A 24,038-nucleotide genomic window follows, 5' to 3' on the forward strand; every position below is an offset into this window, starting at 1 on the left:
TTTTAAAACTTTCACGTGTTTCGTCACTGGCACATAATAAACTCATTGTACGATGTGCATGTTATGCTTATTAACCTTTCTCTTTCTCCAGGCACTGACTCTGTGAACATGTTGGACGTCAGTGGGCTGAACTGGTTACTCATTGATCTGAATATGCGCTTGTATTCATGAATGAGACCATTAACTTTCACTGTTTACCCTTGTAATTAATTGTGAAGATTGAGATCTTTGACATGGTCAAGGTGTAATTCCTGAGGCTCAGATTATTTTTAGACAAGGGACACATCCTGGTTAAACTGGCCATTTCTATTCTCTATTGACTATTTGACATTGACCATAATATCATGCTTAATGTGTACTTGTGGGCTTCCCTTGGTTGTCAAATGTCCTGTTTGTTCATCAAAGTATGGACCTGTAGGAGCATGGAAAAGGCTATGACAGAGGTTATAGCTCAAATCTGCTGGTCTGTATAAGACGTATAAGAACTGCTCCAGGGAATTGCTGCAACACAACCTGCCTAGAGATTGACACAAATGTCCCCTGTTAGATCCAGACAGTTTAATTTGAAGCTGGAGGGTTTAAACCTCCACCAGTTTTGAGTACAGTATCTGGTACGTGGTGTATTGTGTGAATTTTGACATGGTGAACACTGAACTCCCGTGGGTCACTACATTGTGAGGAGAGGGGCTCGTTCTGCTGAAGCAAACTCTTTGCTCTCTCCGTTGAGATTTTGTAAGCATGTTAAGTGATCCTTAGCAATGTGTTTGTCTCCTCTGACTCTGTGTATAATAATATAATAACCTTCTCTACATATAATACATAATTTTCAAGTTGGTAAACATTTTAAAATGTAATTATTTTTAAATAAATAAAGTGTTTAGATAAATAATGATGTGTGTATGTAACAACATAATTAATTAATGGTTAAATAAATTTATTTGATATATATATTTTTTTCTATTTAAAACATTTTAACACCCTGATGATGCTTATTTAAAAAAAAAAAAAAATGGTTTCAGTTATATGACGCATTGCACCATTATACATTGTACACAAAAAGAGTATAAATACCCTTACGGAAATTAACAATTTTTTTACTATGAAAAAACAAAAAAAACAAAAACAAATTAATAATGGTTTTGCAACTCTAACCGTGGTTTAACCATGGCATTTGTAGTAAAACTGTGGTTATACAACTTGTCAGCAGTATGTCACAAACATGGCGGCTGCACTTTTACTACAATGGTTACCCTATGGGTAGTTTTAACTAGTTTTAACATTACTTAAAAGTGACTATATTTCTTGCATAAAATTTTCAACATTTATTAAGTTGAATAAACAATAAATTAATTATAAATTTTTTAAAAATGGATTATTAATAAATGTTTACCTTTTGATTATCACTCATGTCTCTAGTAATTATTTGTCTGATTTTACAGTTTTATACCCTATTTTGGGTTCATTTTAAACCAGCCACGCAGAAATGTGTGCAGTTTGCCTATTTTTGAATGTTTAATCATCACTGCCCAAAGGTTTGGTCAAGTCTAGCCTCAAAGCAACTAGCAGAATCGGTTCAAGTTAAAAGACAAATGTTTCATCCAGACGCCCTCAGGAGTGTTTGTGAATGCAAGATAAAAGCGTCCACACTAGATACACAGCAGGACTCATGTTGTGGTGCGAAACAGATGACACAGGTCTCCTCAGACCGGTTTAGTGTTAGTTACGCATCACCAGGAATTAATAGGTGTTGTAGGCCACAGAGAGCGATTAAACGACGCCAGGATGGTTTTACGTTGTCTGGGTTGGATCTTCTCAGGCGTGCGGTTTCGAGTCGACACATGGGAGAGATTTCTGAGCTGTAAACATGACAGTCACGGTACAAAAGAACACTCAGAAAACTGCGTTTGAGGTGAAATTCCTGTTGAAGAACTATAATGAGACTCAAGGGAGGATTAGTTTCTTTCAGCATTAAACTAGCTTATTTTCAGAATTCTTTTGTAGTGAGGAAACGCACCCCGCTGGCCTATATCAGAAACTGCTTTGTTCATCACAATACGATTAAGTGTCCACTTACCTGGCGTCTCTATGAAATGCTGCAAACAGTTCAGATGCCAGGCTGTTTGTGTGGGATGGAAGATTCTGTAATGGAAGCTTGATGTCATCAGAAATCATGTTTATAGCTTATTAGTCCTGAGAGACAGCATATGGATTCATTTAGACGTACTTTTAAAATCCAATCAATTAGACAGCCTATTGAGTAATCAAAATCAAATGATCTTTTTCCCCACTAGAGGGAGCTATAGAGAAGTACTCAACAGCATACATCTTTCACTACTGATATACGATCAAATATAGAATCCAACCATAAACTGTATAAAAACAGTATCCAACACATTCTTTTGGACTCATTATTTGTATCTGACGGTCAAATGTCAATACATTGTTTACACAATAATGGACTAAAAAGCAAACATAAATAATTAAATAGTTTTATTGCCATAGAACCCAAATGTATGTCAGTGAATTAAACATGAAATGTGAGGTCTTGTGACAGCACAACCATTTGAAGTAATTCAATTGTATTTTTTTGTTATTGTTAATTTGACATTAATGTTATTTTTACACCACATGGCATATAAATTAAATTAAATATATTTAATTGATGCATTTAGTAGACACTTTTATCCAAAGCGACTCACAGTGCATTCAGGCTAACAGTTTTTACCTATAATAATATACAAATGTATAAAATATTTTGCACGACATACATATACATACATATACACACACATATACACACACATATACACACACACACACATACACACACACACGTATACACATACATAAATATATATATACACATATATATACACACACATGAAATAAAAACTGTTATAACATTTTATTTATCTACATGATACACTGTATGTAATACAGTATGAATGGTTGATCTAAGCAGCACTTCATTTCTAATACATCAACATTCATTAGGTATTTTGAAACCCTTATTTTCAGACAGGATATTTTGATCTGTGCCCGAAAGTGTCATTTATAAACATTTCATGACATGCTTTTGTAATGCCTTGAACTCTTCTTGGGGCAGCAGATATTTCCGGACGATTTCTTGTACTCCTTCTTCAGTGACTGTCTCATAGTCTTCTCTGTTTTTGAAAGGAAGATGTCCGGCGAGTTCACACAGGGCAACGTTGAAGGCCGCCTCTTCTTTGGCTCCAAAACAGGACAGCCGAGGCCATACGATAACCCTCACCCCATTCCGGGACACAGATGGGTCACGCTCCCTCCGTGGGGGGCAACCTCGGGTGATGAAGAGGTTGTGTGCGATGTTCCTATCAACCATAATATCAGTGAGACTACAAACTGCATTGACTGTCAAATCCAGGTCTGGACCCTGAGTATAGAACAGAAAACCTCCTGGGAAGTCCAGAAGGCCATACACGTTTTTCTTCAGCAGGATCGGTTCAGCCGGGGAGGTTTCCACCCTCAGCTGGTGATTTAGGTAGTAGCAGTGAAGATGAAGATGGTTGACTGAAGCAAAACCACCCAGGCTGTTAAAACCAACCCTGAATCCCGGATCAGCGCTCAGGAGGACCGCTTCTATACCCATCTGGACCGCCAGAGGTGTCAGGATCTGTGGGTGACACCTGTCCGGTTCTGGAACAAGCAGACAGTGACCGAATTCCAACGGACTTACGTTTATAATGACTTTGCACTTCCTTTTTGAACTATTTTGATGGCATCTAGCGTCACACGGGCTTTCACACTCTTTCTGTAGCTCGAACAGCAGCTCTTTGGGGTTGATCTTGTTGAAATTGAACTGGCGCGGGTCAAAGTTCTGCCGGACGCTCAGGATCTCCTGAGGTTTTCGTCTCTCGATGCCTCTCATGATGTTCAGCTGAGCGATGTAGGCACTCGGACCGGGGAGGATCCGGGTCTCCAGCTCATCCAGATGATACCGGAACAGACCGGCGTTTCTCTTCTCTGTCCATCCGCACCGCAGCGCCACGTCAAACCTCGATATGCTTTGCTGTCCGCAACAAACATCGCGTATAAAGTCCTCGTTAGTGTAGGTGAAAACGGTACAGTGAGCCATAGTTGTATTACATTGTAAACACTATTTTTCCATTGTGTACTAGAATAATACACTACAGCCGCTCGCTCGTGCATGTGCTGGCCGCGCTAAAGGTTAAGGCTAGACTGAACATGCGCACATCGATGTAGCGTATTTTTTCCTCACACTGTACAACAATTACTATTTTAGTATTATTGTAAGGGGTATGTGTAGACGTTAATAAAAAACAATCTAATAGATAGAACATTTAATTAATTGTTAGCTCCAGGTTTTTGCTTGTAGACACGACTTACATTGACCGTGTCTGATTGGTCACGGGGAGTGACGTGACAGCGGTTGTTTGTATGGAAAGTGAAAGGGCTCATGCCGTTTGTGTCGACGAGATTTGTAGTTATCTGTTTCGCTTTATCCATTATCTTTAATATATATTACCATTCAAAGGTTTTGGGTCAGTAAAAAACAACAACAACCAAAAAATAAAACTTTTAAACAAGCACGCATTAAACTGATCAAGCAAGAGTGAGAGTAAAGACGTTCTATCGGAGGATTCTGTTTCAAATAAATACTGTTCTTTTAAAACCTGTTCTTCAGAATCCTGGAAAAAAATATATACATATAAAATACACTGGAGTAATGGCTCATGAAAAAAAGTATATATATATATAATTAAATAGTAATATCTTAAACTTTCTTTTTTTAAGTCTCTTATTTACCATAAAAAACAGACTTTTATCATTTTTGTTAAATATGCACATATTAGCATAATAAATAAAGAGTGATCCCACTTTAAATAACTGATTTTTTTTTACCGAATAAGCAGCAGTTAATGTTTTTTTTACACAATAGAACATTTAATAAAATGCAAAATAATGTAAAATTATGTTTTTGCCCTTAAAAAATAAATAAATAGAAAACCCATCTTAATTATCAATATTCACAAAATAATAATAAAAACAAAGGATTTTACCTATTATAAAACATAAAATAGTAGGTGTACAGTCGTGGCCAAAAGTTTTGAGAATTACATAAATATTAGTTTTCAAAAAGTTTGCTGCTAAACTGCTTTTAGATCTTTGTTTCAGTTGTTTCTGTGATGTACTGAAATATAATTTCAAGCACTTCATACATTTCAAAGGCTTTTATCGACAATTACATGACATTTATGCAAAGAGTCAGTATTTGAAGTGTTGGCCCTTCTTTTTCAGGACCTCTGCAATTCGACTGGGCATGCTCTCAATCAACTTCTGGGCCAAATCCTGACTGATAGCATCCCATTCTTTCATAATCACTTCTTGGAGTTTGTCAGAATTAGTTGGTTTTTGTTTGTCCACCCGCCTCTTGAGGATTGACCACAAGTTCTCAATGGGATTAAGATCTGGGGAGTTTCCAGGCCATGGACCCAAAATTTCAACATTCTGGTCCCCGAGCCACTTAGTTATCACTTTTGCCTTATGGCACGGTGCTCCATCGTGCTGGAAAATGCATTGTTCTTCACCAAACTGTTGTTGGATTGTTGGAAGAAGTTGCTGTTGGAGGGTGTTTTGGTACCATTCTTTATTCATGGCTGTGTTTTTGGGCAGAATTGTGAGTGAGCCCACTCCCTTGGATGAGAAGCAACCCCACACATGAATGGTGTCAGGATGCTTTACTGTTGGCATGACACAGGACTGATGGTAGCGCTCACCTTTTCTTCTCCGGACAAGCCTTTTTCCAGATGCCCCAAACAATCGGAAAGGGGCTTCATTGGAGAATATGACTTTGCCCCAGTCCTCAGCAGTCCATTCACTATACTTTCTGCAGAAGATCAATCTGTCCCTGATGTTTTTTTTGGAGAGAAGTGGCTTCTTTGCTGCCCTTCTTGACAACAGGCCATCTTCCAAAAGTCTTGGCCTCACTGTGCGTGCAGATGTGCTCACACCTGCCTACTGCCATTCTTGAGCAAGCTCTGCACTGGTGGCACTCCGATCCCGCAGCTGAATCCTCTTTAGGAGACGATCCTGGCGCTTGCTGGACTTTCTTGGACGCCCTGAAGCCTGCTTTACAAGAATTTAACCTCTTTCCTTGAAGTTCTTGATGATCCTATAAATTGTTGATTAAGGTGCAATCTTAGTAGGCACAATATCCTTGCCAGTGAAGCCATTTTTATGCAACGCAATGATGGCTGCACGCGTTTCTTTGCAGTTCACCATGGTTAACAATGGAAGAACAATGATTTCAAGCATCACCCTCCTTTTAACATGTCAAGTCTGCCATTCTAACCCAATCAGCCTGACATAATGATCTCCAGCCTTGTGCTCGTCAACATTCTCACCTGAGTTAACAAGACGATTACTGAAATGATCTCAGCAGGTCCTTTAATGACAGCAATGAAATGCAGTGGAGTGGTTTTTTTGGGATTAAGTTAATTTTCATGGCAAAGAAGGACTATGCAATTCATCTGATCACTCTTCATAACATTCTGGAGTATATGCAAATTGCTATTATAAAAACTTAAGCAGCAACTTTTCCAATTTCCAATATTTATGTAATTCTCAAAACTTTTGGCCACGACTGTACTATATCATGAGCAAAATGTCACCAAATGTCACCGAATTCTCATGTCAGAGACAAAGGTTATAAAAAATAAAATAAATCTTTACAAATTCCATTTGTTATTTATTTAGATATTTTTTAATGACTGGTAGTTGCAGAAAAGTGTGGAAAGTCAACTAAATGTACTTAACTGTTAAAACAAAAACAAGACCACCAAACTAGTGTTTATATAAAACCAGAATACATAATTTCACATTCAACAGTTAAGACCTGAATATACATGATATCCAACAAATGTGCCAAGGCATAAATATGATCAATACTTTCGATGAGTGCTCATCACACACATAAGGGGAATGAATAAAAGTATATTTTGGAATGTGCATGTAAAATTAACTGAGTGCAAGTAACGGATTGGAAGTGAATAAACTTAATATTTGGTCTCTGTAGACAGTATGAAATGTGTGCTACGTTTTTACCCATAGCGGACAAAAATACACCCCCCTTATACTGCATCACATGGTTTTACCATTGATTCCGCCCTCATTGCTCTGAATTAGGCTGTACTCAATGGCCAGATCCAGGCAGCGCTGGGCGGCTCTCTGAACGGAGGCCTGTTTGGGATCGTCTCCTTTAGACAGGACAGAGAGGATCTCCAGAGCCTCGCTCTCCATCAGTTTCTCCGCCAGACTTTTGTCGGCCTGCATGAGGTTCATTACGATGACCACGCCACGATGCCGCAGGTCCTGACTTTCACTGAGCAGCAGAGCCTGGAAGATCTCCAGCCAGTGGCTCGTCTACAGAAGAGTATGTGAATTGAGATGAAGAATGTGAGGACTTCTTAATCAAGTAAGACTCAAATCCTTTCTCACCGTGTCAGGAATACGTGTGCACAGCTCGGGCATCTCTCCGGTCAGCATGGCTAGCGTGCCTGACGCAGCCTTCCTCAGCCGCTCATCATCTTCACCGCTGTAGAGCACCAGAAGTTTGAGACGGTCACTGTCTGTGGCCAAGTAACACTTCTGCACCTGATGCATCAAATAAAACCACAAAATCAGTCTTTTCTAGAAGGATTTAGATCCAAAAAGCCATACTATCATGTGACGTACCTCAGTGCTTAAGGCCAGATTGCACATACACTCCGTCGCAGCAGCGCGGACCATGTCGTGCTCCTCAAACATGTAGCCCTCTATTTTAGGCACAGCTTTCTCCTTGATGATCTTCTGTCTGTGGGATTGAAATGTGGCTTTGATGCTTGGGTTGTTTCTTAGGCTTAATGGAATAGTTAGTAGAAATGTTCTTCTACTCTGGCTATGATTTTGTTTCTTCATCAGAACACATTTGGAGAAATTACAAATTGTATTATATCACTTGCTCACCAATGGACCCTCTGCAGTGAATGGGTGCCGTCAGAATCCGAACAGAAACATCACAACAATCCAAGTAATCTTAATCATGAATGAACATCTTGTAAAGATGATACAGTTGTTTATACTTATGCTAAGACAAAAGAACAAGCTGCAATCAAACTTACTGCTGCACTGAACAGAGTCTCAGATTGTCATTCTTGCCTTACTCTTAATGTGAGTAAATCTGGGGGAATGTTTTTTTCGATCAGGAAACTGATGAGCGTTGTCCAGATATTTTAGTTAAAGGAAAGGTAATAAATATTGTTGAGCATTTTAAATATTTAGGTATGATTATGGTTTCTAACTTAAACTTTCAAAAACATATATTACTAGAAGTATTAAAGCAAGTTTGATGATCTTCAGGAATATTAGGCACCAATTCCCTGTGGCCGCTGCTTTATATTAGAGAGTGTACATTGTATGTGTTGTTGTGTGTATTGTATTATTTGTGACTGAATATTGTATTCTGTAACAACATATTGCCCACAGACTGCAGATGCAAATTAGCTTTATAGCTAACTATGGCACAACATTTAACATTTACGTTAAAGGATTTTTAGGCTGCATTAATTAGGTAAACCGGAACCGGAAACACTTCCCATAACACCCTATGTACTTGCTACATCATTAGAAGAATGGCATCTACGCTAATATTTGCCTGTTTCTCTCTTGTTCCGAGGTCACCGTAGCCACCAGATCCAGTCTGTGTCCAGATCAGAGGGTCACTGCAGTCACCCGGATCCAGTACGTATCCAGACCAGATGGTGGATCAGCACCTAGAAAGGACCTCTACATCCCTGAAAGACAGCGGAGACCAGGACAACTAGAGCCCCAGATACAGATCCCCTGTAAAGACCTTGTCTCAGACGACACCAAGACAAGACCACAGGAAACAGATGATTCTTCTGCACAATCTGACTTTGCTGCAGCCTAGAATTGAACTACTGGTTTCATCTGGTCAAAGGAGAACTGGCCCCCCAACTGAGCCTGGTTTCTCCCAAGGTTTTTTTCTCCATTCTGTCACCGATGGAGTTTCGGTTCCTTGCCGCTGTCGCCTCTGGCTTGTTTAGTTGGGGTCACTTCATCTACAGCGATATCGTTGACTTGATTGCAAATAAATGCACAGACACTATTTAAACTGAACAGAGATGACATAACTGAATCCAATGATGAACTGCCTTTAACAATTATTTTTGCATTATTGACATTGTTTTCCTAATGAATGTTGTTCAGTTGCTTTGACGCAATGTATTTTGTTTAAAGCGCTATAAAAATAAAGGGTGACTTTGACAACACTTTTGTTGTGCGTTGCCCCTGTACAAATAAATTAAAATAAAATAAAGCCAAAACTTGCGTGTTTGTAATTAACAAATCCATCATTAAGGCAGTTTCAATTAAAATGTTTAATTTCACAGGAGAAAGCAATACTTTGGAGTTATATTTTAGCCAGAAGCAACGGTTTAAGTTTAAAACCGATTACTAATGGAATTGTTATCTAAAGACACACCGTTTTTCACTTCACAAGGCATTAATTAATGAGTTGTGTGGATTACTGGTGATGTTTTTATCAGCTCATTCTGACGGCACCCATTCACTGCAGAGGATCATATGGTTGAGCAGGTGATGTAATACTGTTCAGATGATACAACAAACTAATCTTGGATTACCTGAGGCTTAGAATTTTTTTTAGCAAATTGTCATTTTAAATTTAAAATTTTCGATTCATTTTGTTTTAGTTGGTGATCACTAACCTGAGTCGCTCACTGATGCCAGCCAGGTTGGTGAGGGCCATCAGAGCCTCAAAGTTCTGCAGCATCGTGCAGTCAAGCGCTAAGAGACTGACCAGGGGTCTAACCACCTCATAGACCTACACAAACTCACAAATCATGACATTAGACATTCAGTTCCTGATTGCAATCAGAGAGAAGCGTGAAATAAGGTCCTGCTGTACCCTCTCGCCCGGAAATGCAATCTCAGGGTTGGATGTTATGGTGATCTTGGCTAGAGCTTGTGCTGCTTTGATCTTTCCCCGATCTGTGCTCTCAGAAACTAGCGGTAGTAAGGCCTGCATCAAGCAAACAAGAAAACAGTAACCATTTTCAAAATTCGGTAAGATATTTGCTTTTGAAAGAAATGTAGAATTTTAGCAAGGATGCATTCAATTAATAAAAGTGACAGTAAAAATGTGTAATGTTACAAATTATTTCCATTTAAATTATTATATTTTAAAATAGAAAGTTATATTAAATTGTAATATATTTGTCATTATTACTGTATTTTTAAACAAATAAGTGCAGCTTTGGACAAGCATAATTTAATTCTTTCAAAAATATTTTATAATTAGTGCTGTCAAACAATTCATTGCGAATAATCGCATCAAAGTTTTTGTTTACATTATATATGTATATGTACTGTGCATATTTATTTTGTATATATACACACACATACAGTATATATATTTAAAAAATATTTACGTTTATACATTTATATATATTTATATTCTCATGTTATATATTATTTATAAATATAACACGTTTCTTAAATATATACATGCACGTGTTTGTATTCATATATACATAATAATTAGTGCTGTCAAACGATTAATCACTTCTAAAATACGTTTTTGTTTACATAATATGTGTGTGTTTTCTGTGTATATTTATTATGCATACCGTATTTTCCGGACTACAAGTCGCACTTTTTTCATAGTTTGGCTGGTGCTGCGACTTATAGTCAGGTGCGACTTATTCATCAAAATTAATTTGACATGAGAGAGAAATGAACCAAGAGAAAACATTACCGTCTCCAGCCGCCAGAGGGCGCTCTATGTTTTCAGTGGTAGACTACAGGAGCACTGAGCAGCATAGAGCGCCCTCTCGCGGCTGGAGACAGTAATGTTTTCTCTTGGTTCTAAATGAATGCGACTTATAGTCCAGTGCTACTTGTGTATGTTTTTTTCCTCATCATGACGTATTTTTGGACTGATGCGACTTATACTAAGGTGCGACTTATATTATCTGAAAAATACGGTACATAAATACACACACATGCATGTATACATTTAAGAAAAATATGTTAGGTTTATATATTATATTTATATATAAAATATAAGAATATGAATATATAAATGTATAAACGTAAATATTTTCAAAATAAATAAATACATGTGTGTGTATTTATATATACACATAATAAATATGCACAGTATACACACATATATAAACAATAACATTTCATTTGGATGCGATTAATAGTTTGACAGCACAATTTATAATCTTACCAATCACAAACATTTGAACGGTAATGTACTGTACATTACATCAATGGTGTGGATTGAAATGTTCTCCTTCTGAAACTCATCAGGTAAGATGAAGAATTTACTTACTTTTCCTCCTCCTTGTGCCACAACTAACCCTCTGTCCTCCTGTCTCTCCACCAGAGCCAATATCACCCTGTCAGGGAGAGGAAGAGAGACTTGATTTAATCTGATAAAGGGGCCATTTCCTCGGACGGAGAATAACCATTTTGCACACTAAAATCCATTTTCACACACTCTCCCCTGATGGAACAAATCAATCTAAGGCTTAATCTGAATTTGGGACAGTAGTTGTGCCAGCAGTGGGACAGGGCCAAATCTGGAGTGCAAATAAATGTCTTTTACCGTGGCAGCTTTTGATTGTGTCAGATTGATTGTGCTTCAGAATATTTCTAGACATGATCCAGCTGAATGCAGACCTGGCAATACACTCTCTGCAGGCCTCTGTGAGGGCGGGACTCTCTTGTTTCACCATACAGACCAACGCTGACACCACCCCGGCCTCCAAGAGCTTCACCACTCTCTCCTTTACAAACGACTGGGCGTCCTGCATGAAAACATGATGAGACATCACTGTAGTCACTGTCATAGAAAAAAATCATTATCCACCCTCATGCTGTTTCAAACCCCTGAGACTTTCTTTTTTTCATAACAAAAGGACAGAAAAATAATTGAATTTTGGTCTGTTTTCACACGAAACATGTTCACCGTATTTGTCTTATATTCTTGCCTTTGGATGCTCCTCAGGTACGTGCTGTTTAGCATATTTAGCTAGTTCCACCATCTGAGGGTCTGGCTTCTCAACATCATAACTGTTGGTGCAGTTAACCAGCGTCGATCCAACTGCGTATAACACCGTTTTGTCTTCAGACTGCAAAGAAAATGAGGAAGTTGCGTAGACGTCAACGATTAGCATTATGGGAAAACAGAAAGAAACGGAGAGAAAGGCGATACCTTAGCCAGCTCAAACATGGCCTGAAGGGCTTTCTTATCCTCCACCAGGTCCTCTTTCACATCGGCGTCCAGCGTGAGGTAGGCCAGACCCTCGATAGCCCATCGCCGGGATGTTGGGGGAAGAGCTTCGTTGCAGAGCCACCTGGGAAAGAAAAACAGATGAAGGCCACCTGCATGTACACCTTTGCAATTTTAGGTCATTCTGCTTCTCCAAAGGGGTCTGCTTTATATAGACACACACATATAAAATGTGCTTTTGCTGCAGCTGCAAAATTAAAAGGGTATAAGGAAGACATCTGCATAGGTTTAAATGCTTCTGGTACTGCATATGAATAACAGCTGGACATGAGCAGAGACTTTGATTAATAAAAACTACCCTAATATAATGATCCCCTTGTGACAGACCTCTTTCATAGAAATAGAAGGCAAAAAAAATAAAAAATCTTAAAATATAGGTGTAAATAATGTGTAATGTTTCAAGTCTACAAGACATTTTATATTTATATTATGATAAAATAGATCAATAGATATTACATAATCTTATATTTTAAGTTTATATATTTTTCTTTTATATTTTCAATAATAATGTAATATCGACAATATATAAAATAATATACATAAAAAATTATATAAATATAACTAAATAATAATCATTAATAATTAATATATAAATCAATACATTAAATAATGTATTAAACATTAAAATAAAATATAGATGTGTAAATAATGTTTCATGTCTATACGACATTTTATTATGACAAAGATGTATAATAGATCAATAGATATTGCATAATATTTTAAGTTTAATATTTTTTCTTTTATATTTTCAATGTAATCATTTAATATCAACATATAAAAACATTGTTATATATTTAAGAATGTATAACTAAACAATATATAAATTATTTTATATATTTTAAATATATTAAATAATTTATTATATATACAAATAACAAAATATTTATTATTTTATCTTTTAAACTAATTATGCAATATTAATATAATATATATAAATTAACAACAATTTAATAATGAACTTAAGCAATATATAAATTAATAAATCAAATAATTAGTTTTAACTAATAATACAATTTTACATTAATAAATAAAATAACTTCTTACATAATATTCACAAAACAATAAATAATAAATATTTTTTTTTTTATTATAAATAACAAATTTTCCTTAAATATATAAAGTTAATATGTTAATTTTGAGATCTCCTAAAAAATCATTTCCTTAGCTTCCTAACATTGGTATGAAAACCCTTGTCTTAAAGGAGATGGAATCCAAACTGGATTTTTTGAACCTTTGAGGGAAAATGAGTGCACTGACCACTACAACACTACAGACTAATTTGGAGTAGATGTCACAGTTACATCAGGTGGCAGAAAAACACTGCTAACAAGTGGAGGGAAATGGTTAAATCCATGGAATAAGAGAAATAAACTATTTTTGTGCTTTTGGATGTCAGAATCGGAATGTTAGAATACTGTTGTAAAAGAAGCCATTAGAAACTAACAGCAGACATTTAAACAGACTGTCTTTGGATGAAAACTGCTATGAATACTCTACTTTTAAAGTATAAATTTAATTTAAAAAATAGGTCTATATAATATTCACATAAGCGGTTCATGGGGAACATATTGTATTAGGCCTACAGTTACAGCATGAAATAATTTTTAAACCTATCGCTATTAACATTTTACATAACATTTATGAGTTGAGAATTGAGAATAAAGTCAGAATTTTGAAATATAGCTCAAACTTGCCTGTTTTTATTCTTTTATTCCATGGCTTCCATAGAGCACTGCTTGAAAACGGTCATTTCTGCCACCAGATAGGCGTCTATTAGCAAAGCTCAAACTTACTTCCTGCACTGCTTGGCGAGTTTAAGTGTCGAACCTTCTGCAAACTGCTTCATGCTGAAATCAGTGCCTCCAGCGGAGCCAAGCTTGCACAAGCCCTACAAAACACACCCCAAACGTACAGAATTGAGGGGAAAAAAATAGAGCTAAATCTCTCATAATTTCAATGTCTTTGAGTCTGAACACTCACCACCAGTGCTCGCACACGTATCCGGTCATTCTCGCTCTTCTTGTACAGCTCTTTCAGCAGAGCCACGCCGTTGGCCGTGATGAAGGATGCCCTCTTGGCTTTTCCGGCGGCGTGAATGAGCGCCTCCACTGCAACCTGCTGGTGAGTGATGTTTTCGGACGCACAGAGGGAAATGACAGCATCCATGATACCGCTCAGCTCCAGACAGCGATTTCCCACATCACTGGGACCCTGCAGCAGGACAGAGACCGTCTGTATCGCTCGTAGTTTTCTCTCTATATCGGAGCAGCCAAAGTGATACCTGTATGGGAAAGTGACAAGAAAATATAAATAACTATGGAAGGTGATTGTGACTTTTTATCTTGCAATTCTGCCTATATATAACTTACTGGACATATTCCTCACAGAGCCTGTTGAAGTTCTCCCTCTCTTTATCACTCTTCAGGTCATCATAAAGCTTATTAAGTAGAACGGAGCAGCTCATAGGAGTGTTGTCGGTGAGCGGCGGCCCACCCTCGACCTCGGGGACAGTTCCTGCTACTTCTAGAATCTTCTTCAGCCCTAAAGAAAAGGAAAAAAGGCATCAAATGACCTGTTTAGGTGTCAAGGGATTTGTAATATCAGTGATGTCTGCACACGTCTGCTGAGATGAGAGCAGATCGAACGCACCCTGGTCGATGACCCACAGGGTGAGAGAGTTGTCTGGGTTTTTCAAGGATTTTCGTGGCACCTGTTTGACCAGCAGGTTGATGGCACTGTCACGTCCGGCTCCAGACACGCTGGGTGGCGGGAGCATGTCAATTAGATGACGCAACATGGAACGCAACTCATGAGAGGGTTCTGCAATACATACAAAGCATTTTCAATGTCATATATATGACTCAAGAAGACACCAGAAATGTCTAGAAGTACTATTATAATGACAGCGGATGTCTCACATGTTTTATTACAGCAATTTCCTACGATAATACTTGAATGAACCGCAAACTCTTTGAAGTTTGGCATTCTGGAATACTGGATTCTAATTGGTTAATCTGCAGTAAAATCTTTTTATATCATTTTTCAGTTTTGTTTTTCCAAGGAAACCAATTGCATATCTATGTAAGGTTCTGATATCATTATTTTTCATATCACTATTTCTTCTTATAAAAACACATTAAAGAAAAAAAAGAATTATGCATTTTTTTTAAGTAGTCTTGTAATAAGTGGGATAATTTGCTGTAAGCCAGTCATTTTCATAAAATAAACCCCTTCAAGGTGACACAAAATCTGTCTGATTCATGTCGGGGTCCTGATCCAACAATTTGGGTTTGTTTTGCGATAACAGTCAATCACGGTTATATTATTTGACTTTATCATTGAAATACTATTATAGCTTTTTTAATATTACTCAAAATTTTTGTAGTTTTACTAATTTTTTTGTATTTTATATATATAAATATATATATATATATATATATACTGTATAAACACACACACACACATCTATACATATGTAGTTTTTATTAATTTTCATTTAGTAAAAGTTACGCCTTGGCAACCAGCTGAAATAAAAAAGGCTTTTTATATTTTATTACATTTCAAATGTATTTACTAATTTAATTGATTGTTTAAATTTATTTAAAGTAAGCAGTTTTAGTTAAATATAATAAGCCTGTGGCCACAAAGTCTTGTTTTAGTCTTTACACTGACATAACCCAGTCTTAAAGAAGTAGAACAGATATTCTCTGCTGGAAATGTTTTCTGGGCTTAAAGTAGGTCACTGAAATGAGCTCTGAAAGTGAATTGTGGCGTCTCACCTGGCAGTATGGCCTCATCTTTCCCTCTGATCTCTTTCTTCATGCCCTCCGTAAGAGCTTCGAACATCACCTGGATCAGATGGCATGCTGAAAGAGACACGGTGGAAGCAGCAGAACCCATGACGCCACACAAGCGGTCCATGCCCACCTCATTCACAATGGCCATGGTCTACCAACAAAACAATATGCATAACTTAACACGATCTTTGGGTTAATATAATAATCTTGATTGTGAGGGGACGTTACTCACCCTTGACTGGTGTCCGGTGCACAGGCCAACCAGAGTTCTGAGAGCAGAAAGGATCAGATCCTCCTGCTGGGAGTCGAGAAGACTCTGAAGGAGTTTGACTCCATCGTTTCTGAAGATCTGCTCAGCGCCTGCGTCCTCCCGTGAAAGCACCACCAGATTCTGAGCAGCCTGATTAAAACGCATCAGAGAACATCTCAAAGACTGTATGTCATGAATTTGAATATGTTTAAAGGCATCCTTTCCCACCTTTTGTCTGTCTGAAACTGCCGCTGAACTGTCCAGAAGGAGTTTGAACATCTGTTGAACTCGTGAGTCTGTGGAGGAGAGCTGTGCTGCCTGTGTATAAACACAAATATGGCTTCAGGTCATAAACAGTAATAGCGATGCTTTCCTTCACAGGCAGAACTCATAACCTACCTTCTGCTGGATCTGTGCTCCTAGCTGTCTAAGCAGGTCCTGGAAAGCTTTGTTCTTGGGTTCCAGCTGTGCACATTTCTGAGCGTCCATAAACGCCTGATCTAACCGTCCGAGCTTCTGCAGAGCCTGCGCTCGACGGAATCGCGCCTTGACGTCGCCTTGATCCACGTTCAATGCTTGAGAATTAAAAACACGGCTCGGTTATTGATGAACATGAGGATGGTCATGAAGGTTAAACCCTAGATGTCATTTTACCTTTGGTGGCATCTGCCTCTGCTTTGGTATGGTCTTCTAGTTTGAGATAGCATGCGGCTCGGTTGCGGTACAGAACCGCGCTCTCGGACTGACAGTCGCTGATCTTTAGAGCTCTGGTGTAGCAGCTGAGAGCTTGTTGCACATCCCCGGCTTTAAAATGGTTGTTTCCTTCCTCCCTCAGCGTAGAGGAGTCCTGGGACATCTATGTATGAATATAAACTCATTAAATTTAGAAACAGAATAGAACTTAACTATATAGAATAGATATTTTAATTGCACCATGAATGGGGATAGCGCAGTCATTGGTACTGCAGTATGCGAAACAACTTTATTTTAACGTGTTCTTGTTACAAATTTAATTACTATTATAATAACAATTAATTATGCATGATTACATGCAAGTATCCCTAAACCAAGCCCTAACCATATAGTAGTGCACATGTAGTTAATTCATATTTCTCAGTACTTAAATGTTTAAATGCACTGTAACAAGGACACTTTAAAATTAAGTGCAAGCCACCACACACACACACACACACACACACACACACACACACACACACACACACACACACACACACACACACACACACAGTGTTCGCAAATAATACATATTGCATTATGTGTACCATCATAACATCTGTTTCTGGAGCTGTAATAGTAACTATGGTGAAGTTGCACGGTAAACATACATAAAACTCACCTTTCACTGCGTCGTTTCCGTTTTTCAGAAAAGAAAAAAAACGTTCGGTGCTTTAATACAATCTACGATATTTCTATTTGTTTTAAACTCCGTGAAATGGTCACACTGCTGTCAAAATGCAGTTTTACTGTTCTTTCTGTTCTCGACTGTTCTGCCTGTGCTCTTCCTGATTTTGATACGCGATGATGACGCCGCAGAATCCTACTGGTCGAGCGTCTTGTTGCGTCATTAATATTCATGATCCCAGCCTTGAGTACTCGACTACTGTGGGATTTCGAAGCTCCGCCTCATTTCCTCGTCTTGACCATATAAGTCCAGGAATCTATTAATTTGAATTCCGTTGTACTGACAAGAGGCAATAAACCAAAACATTAATATCTGCCTTTTCCTCTGCTGAAAGACTGTTTTCTTTTTCTAACATAACTTATTTACATTTATATTTCACATCTATCTATCTATCTATCTATCTATCTATCTATCTATCTATCTATCTATCTATACGACATTTACTTTCGAAAATAAAAGCAAACTGAGAAGTATTCACTAAACGTGTGACAACTTGCCCCGGTCTGATTGATAAAAACGTTACGTACCCACCCCCACAGTAATCTAACCAACCAGAAGCCAGTGCGCCTCAGCCCTCAGAAAACTCCACTTCCCACAATGCTCTGCTCCATTCTCAAGCTCTCGCATAGGATCACAGACGTCTTTCAGGAGGAAATAACGGGTAAATATTTGATGTCCCGTGACTGTTTTCTTGTTTAAAATCCATGTCACTAACAGATGAGTCGTTCAAAAAACGCTAGAAGTGCAGTATAATGATTTAAAACGTTAGAAAGGTGTTTTCTGTAGCTTGGTCGCGCGATTGTATTGAAGAATAGTCAAAGCCAAATGTATTTACATGCTGCACGCGCATAGTACGCGATCGTACCTGCGGATCTAGCGGATAAACTTATATTTGTCTGATCTCGATCGAGAATGGATGTTTGAGGTGGATAGATCGGATAAATGTACAGCTAGGGCTGTCTGTGGATATCAGTGGGGATGTCTATGGCGACAAGCGGGTTTAATGATAAACTATGTGCTTAAAGGCTCTGATATCAGTGCTGACAATTACCTTCCCACACAAGAAGAGGCTATTAATTCAGGCATATCTCTGGATAGCCATGCTGAGGTCTTTGGGACATTCAGGGCAAAGATCAGGCTGCTGTAGTTTTACATACTTGTCACTTTCCTCGCTTGTTAACTACTTGCATTTTTATTGTAATGTATCTGTATTTTTAAACTTTTTATTTTTCAAACAGACAGTGGTTGCTGTGATTCTTTTAGTCTCAAGAGATTGATTTACTATTTTAATTTAATTTTTGATTTAATTTTCTTTCTAATTATGAGCTGATATCATAAATCTAGTCTTTTGTCTGTTCTTTAAATACATTTTTTTTACAATTTGTGTTGGACCAGTATGGGATTTTTAATTGCTGATGCCAATACTGATGGTGTTGGATGACCAATATAAAAGAATATAAAGGCAATGTAGCTGTACAGCATTACTGAGATCATATCATCTAATGAATATTCATTCTCTGAATAATCTACTAAAATAATCTGCTAAACAGACTTAATTACTAAATATCAAATAGCAGTCAATTCATCAACTTGGCTGATATATCAGTCGATCATTATTAACAATGAACCTCCACTAAATAATTTTTCATGCTAAAATTAATTATGATATATAAAAATGGACAATTATTTATGCACCGATATATATATATATAATATATATATATAATATATATATTTTTTTTTTTTGTTAAATATGTTTTCGGTTGTCAATATCTCAGTGGATCACAGTAATAACAATTAAGCATGTTTTTCAGGCATAGTATATTGCTTAAATTGAAAATAAATAAATACATTAAATTATTAATAATAAGTAAATAAATGTAATTTTGTATTATAATATATGCTTCCAAAATCCACGGATTCAGACTTATATTATGAAAAAAAAAAAAAAACACTTGTTGTCTATAGTTGACAAAATTCCCTGCCATTCTTTTGCATTGGGGATAATGTGTTTTTAAGTGATTTATTGATTGGCTTCCATTGTCTTGATTTATGTTTGGTTGATGCATGTGTTTGGTGCGTCTGCATGTGTAGTGTTTGGGAGAACCGTTCACTGAGATTGTCTGTTTTCACAGGTGCTCGGCTCGCTGTTTCTGAGGCCTGCTGTGGAAATCTGAGCTTCCAAATAGGAAACATGGAATAAGATCTCCAAACCAACTCCAGTCATTAGTTTTCTAAAACTAGGTTTACTATCTTCCGTCAAGAGCTGTTCCAATTTGTAGCCTCCTCAGTTTTATGTAGCCGTTCCTGGAAGCTCTTCATTTTGGACGTGGGAACAGTTGAGCTGTTTACCAGCGCTGGAGTAAAGGCCTAATCCCAAATCCTTCTGGAGAGCACCAAGACACTGGCTGACTCGAAACTGATGGGATTAACTTCATATTAGGTCTGGGAGACAAGGGAAAGAGAACACCTGCTTGTTTTTACAGGCAAATCCAGGCCACGTTGCTCTGGATCTTGTATGCGAAACGCCACCTTCCATTGTCAAGTTTGGCACAATTTGTGCACTTCCCAGAATTGCCTCCTGCTGTAGGACGTGATAATCCAGAATCATTCAGAATCAAGGTCAGACGTCCTTGACTGCAGAGAAGGGACGGTGCTCGCCTTCAGCCCAAAAATATTAAGACTTGAGACTTTGTTGGATACAATATGACATTAAAAGCGTAGAGCACAAGCAGATCTGCATCGTCTGTGTCCGAGAAGACCCATCAGCCAAGCTGGAAAGAAAAAAACGGCTTCAGAAAGAGGGGGCGTACTGAACCAGGTCGTTCTTATTCTTCTCCGGTCATTTCTCTGCTCTTCGTTGCGATGGAGTGACCACTGCCCTGTGAAGGACTACACCCAACCCAGTAAGTCAGAAAACACACTTACACATTGTTTTAAAAACAAAGACAGTTGGGTGTTGCTGATTTTCTGGTTGTGGCATCATCATATTAGTTTAATAAACAAAACTAAACTGACAAAACAGTACGATTAGAAATGTCCGAGCATCATTTAAACCAGGGGTGCTTTAGTACGTAAAATGGGAAGGGCCACAAATTACTATTTGCATCATCAGACTTAAAGACAATATTTGCAGATTTAGAAATACAGTTCATTACTTCTCTAATTCTTGCTTGTCCTCGTCCTGTTTAAAATAACACTGATCATGCAAACGTATATTTTATTCAAGGTTAAAAGTTTGTTTTGCTATATTGATGCAAACAGAGTATTGAACAAACTCAAAATACTAAAACTCGAAACATTCTCGAGCAAATATAGTTTACAGATTTCTTTAGGAAAAGTATTATTTTTTTCATATTTATATATTGTATTAATATAACTTTTTTTTAAATAGATGTCACTGTTCTTCCACCGGGATTCTGAAAGAAAAGACAACTAAACAAAATAACATGTCATTTACTAAATAAAAAAAATAAAAAAATTAAATTTATGCATTTAGCAGACGCTTTTATCCAAAGCGACTTACAGTGCATTCAGGCTATCAATTTTTTACCTAATCATGTGTTCCCGGGGAATCGAACCCCCAACCTTGCGCTTGATAGCGCAATGCTCTACCAACTGAGCTACAGGAACACTACTAGATTTACTAGAGTTTCTAGTAAAAATCACTGCAGTCTATTTATAAAATACAATATTCAATGAATTGATGAAAAAAAATAAGTTCAACAAATGATTCAATGACTCGCTTATAAAGACTTCACTTGTTTCATTCCTGAATGATTCGACGTTTTCTCAACGAATCTTATTTTAAGTCACTCGTCTTCACCTGCTGGCATTATGTTGTAATTGATAAAATTTTTATTTGAAGCGTGGTCACTTTAAAAAAGCTCATTTATTCTATTTTGATCGCTTCTGTAGACAGCAGTGATTATAACCGAACTTTACATTTTTATTCCAGTGCAAAAGTATCTTGAATTTAAACTTTAAATGTTTTTTATTTCAGCTTTATTTCATTGAATGAAAATTCTGTTGAATGATTGTAGTTTTCAGTTATTAATAACAACATTTTTTATACAAAACTGTATATTGTATATAAAAATTATATTATGTTTATTAATATGTATTTAATCAATGACATTATATTGTACTATAATAATAGTAATAATAATAATAATAATAAATATTTCTAGTGTTAATAACAGTTTTTGGCTTTATTTATACACTATTATAATTTTTAATAATGTTTTGAAAAAAAATAAAAATAAAAAAATAAAATAAAATAAATAAATAAATATATATATATATATATATTAAACATTACTTCCATCTGCTTCATTTGATGTTTTTTGGTTTTGATTGGCGCTAATATACCATTTTATAGCTATTTGATTTAACCAGAATTGGCAGTGTACATCACTTGATGTATTTCATGATTTATTTGAATTTGCTTTATATTTTTCTGTATGTCGATCCACAGAAAGCGCTAGATTGGAGCGTACGTCTGAGCTGAGCAGGAGAACATTAACTAGTAACAAAGTGAGAACTCTAGCTCAAGTACTGGAGATGCTGTATTAGGTCCATCCCTGTCGGAAGCTGTTTGAGAAAGTGCTGGGGACATGTCCTCACCATAATGACATATATATGCGCACACACACACACACACACACACACATAGAGCAGCTTTGCCGGAGGGACATTAGATTCCCTGTCTGGTCTGCCGCTGTTCAAAACCTGTGTTGTTCTTTCTTCCCCTTCTCTTCTTCGGTTTGAATGGCTGAGGACAAGGGGCGCTTTGAAGGAGGCTGAAATTGGCCGTGGTTTGGTCACAGTTGACAGACTGCCGCTCGGTTCCCGCTGATCATCGTCCCCCGTGTATATTTAACCATTTCTCCCCTGTCCCACAAGCCCCTGCTTTAGAATTTGGAGCTCTGTGGGAGAGCAGTGGTGGGCAAATCCTTTCCCAGCACTGTTTTGACACCGCTTCATCAGAACTCACTCTCTCTTCTTTTGTCTCCGCTCCTCTTGACCTGGACATTAGCATCTGTCAGATAAGCAGAGGAGGATGAAACTGAAGAAGCAGGTGACCGTTTGCGGCGGAGCCATCTTCTGCGTGGCCGTCTTCTCTCTCTACCTGATGTTGGACCGCGTCCAGCACGATCCGGCCAGGAGACACAGCGCCGGGAACTTTCCTAGGGTACGTGGGCGGTCAGCTGTTTATGAATTCCCTTTGTCCTGGATTAAATTTTTTTGCTGGGTTGGTCTGTTTGAATGACTCCATTTATCAAAGTCTTCGGAGGGGTTTTTTCAGGCTAGCAAGTGTTAAAGCTAGTGATGTGACCAATTTGTTTCTGGCTCTGACTCGAGCTAATTAACTACTAAATTAGCTGGTGACTTACTCTCCCTGAGTGCTGTCTTTTTTCTGCTACAAAACCAAAGGCTTTTTTAAATGCAAAAAGCCTAATTATTAGGAAAATGTGTTGGTGTTCTTGTACAGGATGACACATGTATTAACATGTTTTATGTGCTTCATTTCATAAGCCTCAGAAAATAAAAATAAAATAAAAAAGCACATTATGGAAATTCAGATATTGTTTGGAAGCCTGTACTAAATCATTTTTCAGTTTGATTGTCATTGAGCTTTTCACCGGCGAACACTTACAGCTTCTGTGACACTTGATATTAGTAATACTTGCTAAGGCAAGGGATTTGAAGAAAGTCCCAATCCTAAGTATTACGTTTTTACATGTAACTCATCCCTCACCCTTTGTACTACGGATCTGAATGTTACCTCAAATCATGCGGCGTGTTGGCAAGAGGTGTGCTATTACCTTTCTAAGCCATCAGCCTTGTGATCCGTCTGGGGGATGATAAAATGGCAGAAAAAAAGAAATAAATCCTGTGAATTTACTTTAAAGAAAGGATCTGAGACGTTTATAAGGACTATTAGATAGGTCTTTTGAAAACCTCTAAACGTCCTAGAAAATGTATGAAAAAAAATATATAATATATATATATATATTAATTTTTATTTACTTGTTTTATGTGTATTACTTGTATATAATGTACATACTTAATGTACAAATGGATGATTTTATACTATTGTCTTAATAAAAAAAAAAAAGATTCACAAATTAAAATTAACCATTTACATTTTTGCAAGTAAATGTAAGCAACCTAACATTATAA

General features: G+C 37.2%; 4 protein-coding genes across 6 annotated transcripts in view; 1 reads left to right on the forward strand and 3 right to left on the reverse strand.

Annotated features, from left to right (window-relative positions):
- The window catches only part of rhcgb (Rh family, C glycoprotein b), a 21,123-nt gene extending 18,889 nt beyond the window's left edge, over positions 1-2,234 (reverse strand). The window contains exon 1 of the mRNA XM_059536453.1: positions 2,075-2,234. Within this exon, the coding sequence (XP_059392436.1) occupies positions 2,075-2,162 (88 nt within the window). The 5' untranslated portion in view covers positions 2,163-2,234. The remainder of the gene's footprint in view (positions 1-2,074) is intronic.
- A 645-nt stretch (positions 2,235-2,879) lies between these two features.
- Positions 2,880-4,190, reverse strand: gdpgp1 (GDP-D-glucose phosphorylase 1). Its single transcript, XM_059535809.1, has one exon. The coding sequence runs from the start codon at positions 4,112-4,114 to the stop codon at positions 3,053-3,055; it is 1,062 nt and encodes a 353-aa protein (XP_059391792.1). The 5' UTR covers positions 4,115-4,190; the 3' UTR covers positions 2,880-3,052.
- A 2,562-nt stretch (positions 4,191-6,752) lies between these two features.
- On the reverse strand, positions 6,753-17,972 carry unc45a (unc-45 myosin chaperone A). The gene is made up of 19 exons (XM_059535884.1): positions 17,787-17,972; positions 17,084-17,285; positions 16,829-17,004; positions 16,658-16,747; positions 16,412-16,579; positions 16,162-16,330; positions 15,032-15,202; positions 14,752-14,923; positions 14,363-14,663; positions 14,176-14,270; positions 12,305-12,446; positions 12,081-12,221; positions 11,770-11,897; positions 11,420-11,486; positions 9,986-10,099; positions 9,786-9,901; positions 7,735-7,852; positions 7,498-7,653; positions 6,753-7,422 (listed from the first exon to the last, which is right to left on the reverse strand). Exons 2-19 carry the CDS (start codon positions 17,283-17,285, stop codon positions 7,141-7,143), a joined length of 2,808 nt encoding a protein of 935 aa, XP_059391867.1. The 5' UTR covers positions 17,787-17,972; the 3' UTR covers positions 6,753-7,140.
- Positions 17,973-18,394: 422 nt separating this feature from the next.
- The window catches only part of man2a2 (mannosidase, alpha, class 2A, member 2), a 33,400-nt gene continuing 27,756 nt past the window's right edge, over positions 18,395-24,038 (forward strand). Inside the window, exons 1-3 of one of the 3 annotated variants that reach the window (XM_059536775.1) lie at positions 18,395-18,513; positions 19,988-20,758; positions 22,891-23,046. In XM_059536775.1, coding sequence (XP_059392758.1) covers positions 22,915-23,046 — 132 coding nt within the window. In that variant the 5' untranslated portion in view covers positions 18,395-18,513; positions 19,988-20,758; positions 22,891-22,914. The remainder of the gene's footprint in view (positions 18,514-19,987; positions 20,759-22,890; positions 23,047-24,038) is intronic. The other 2 variants (XM_059536777.1, XM_059536776.1) reach the window with 2 other exon arrangements.

The sequence above is a fragment of the Carassius carassius genome, chromosome 43 (genome assembly GCF_963082965.1).
Source record: "Carassius carassius chromosome 43, fCarCar2.1, whole genome shotgun sequence".
NCBI lineage: Eukaryota > Metazoa > Chordata > Actinopteri > Cypriniformes > Cyprinidae > Carassius > Carassius carassius.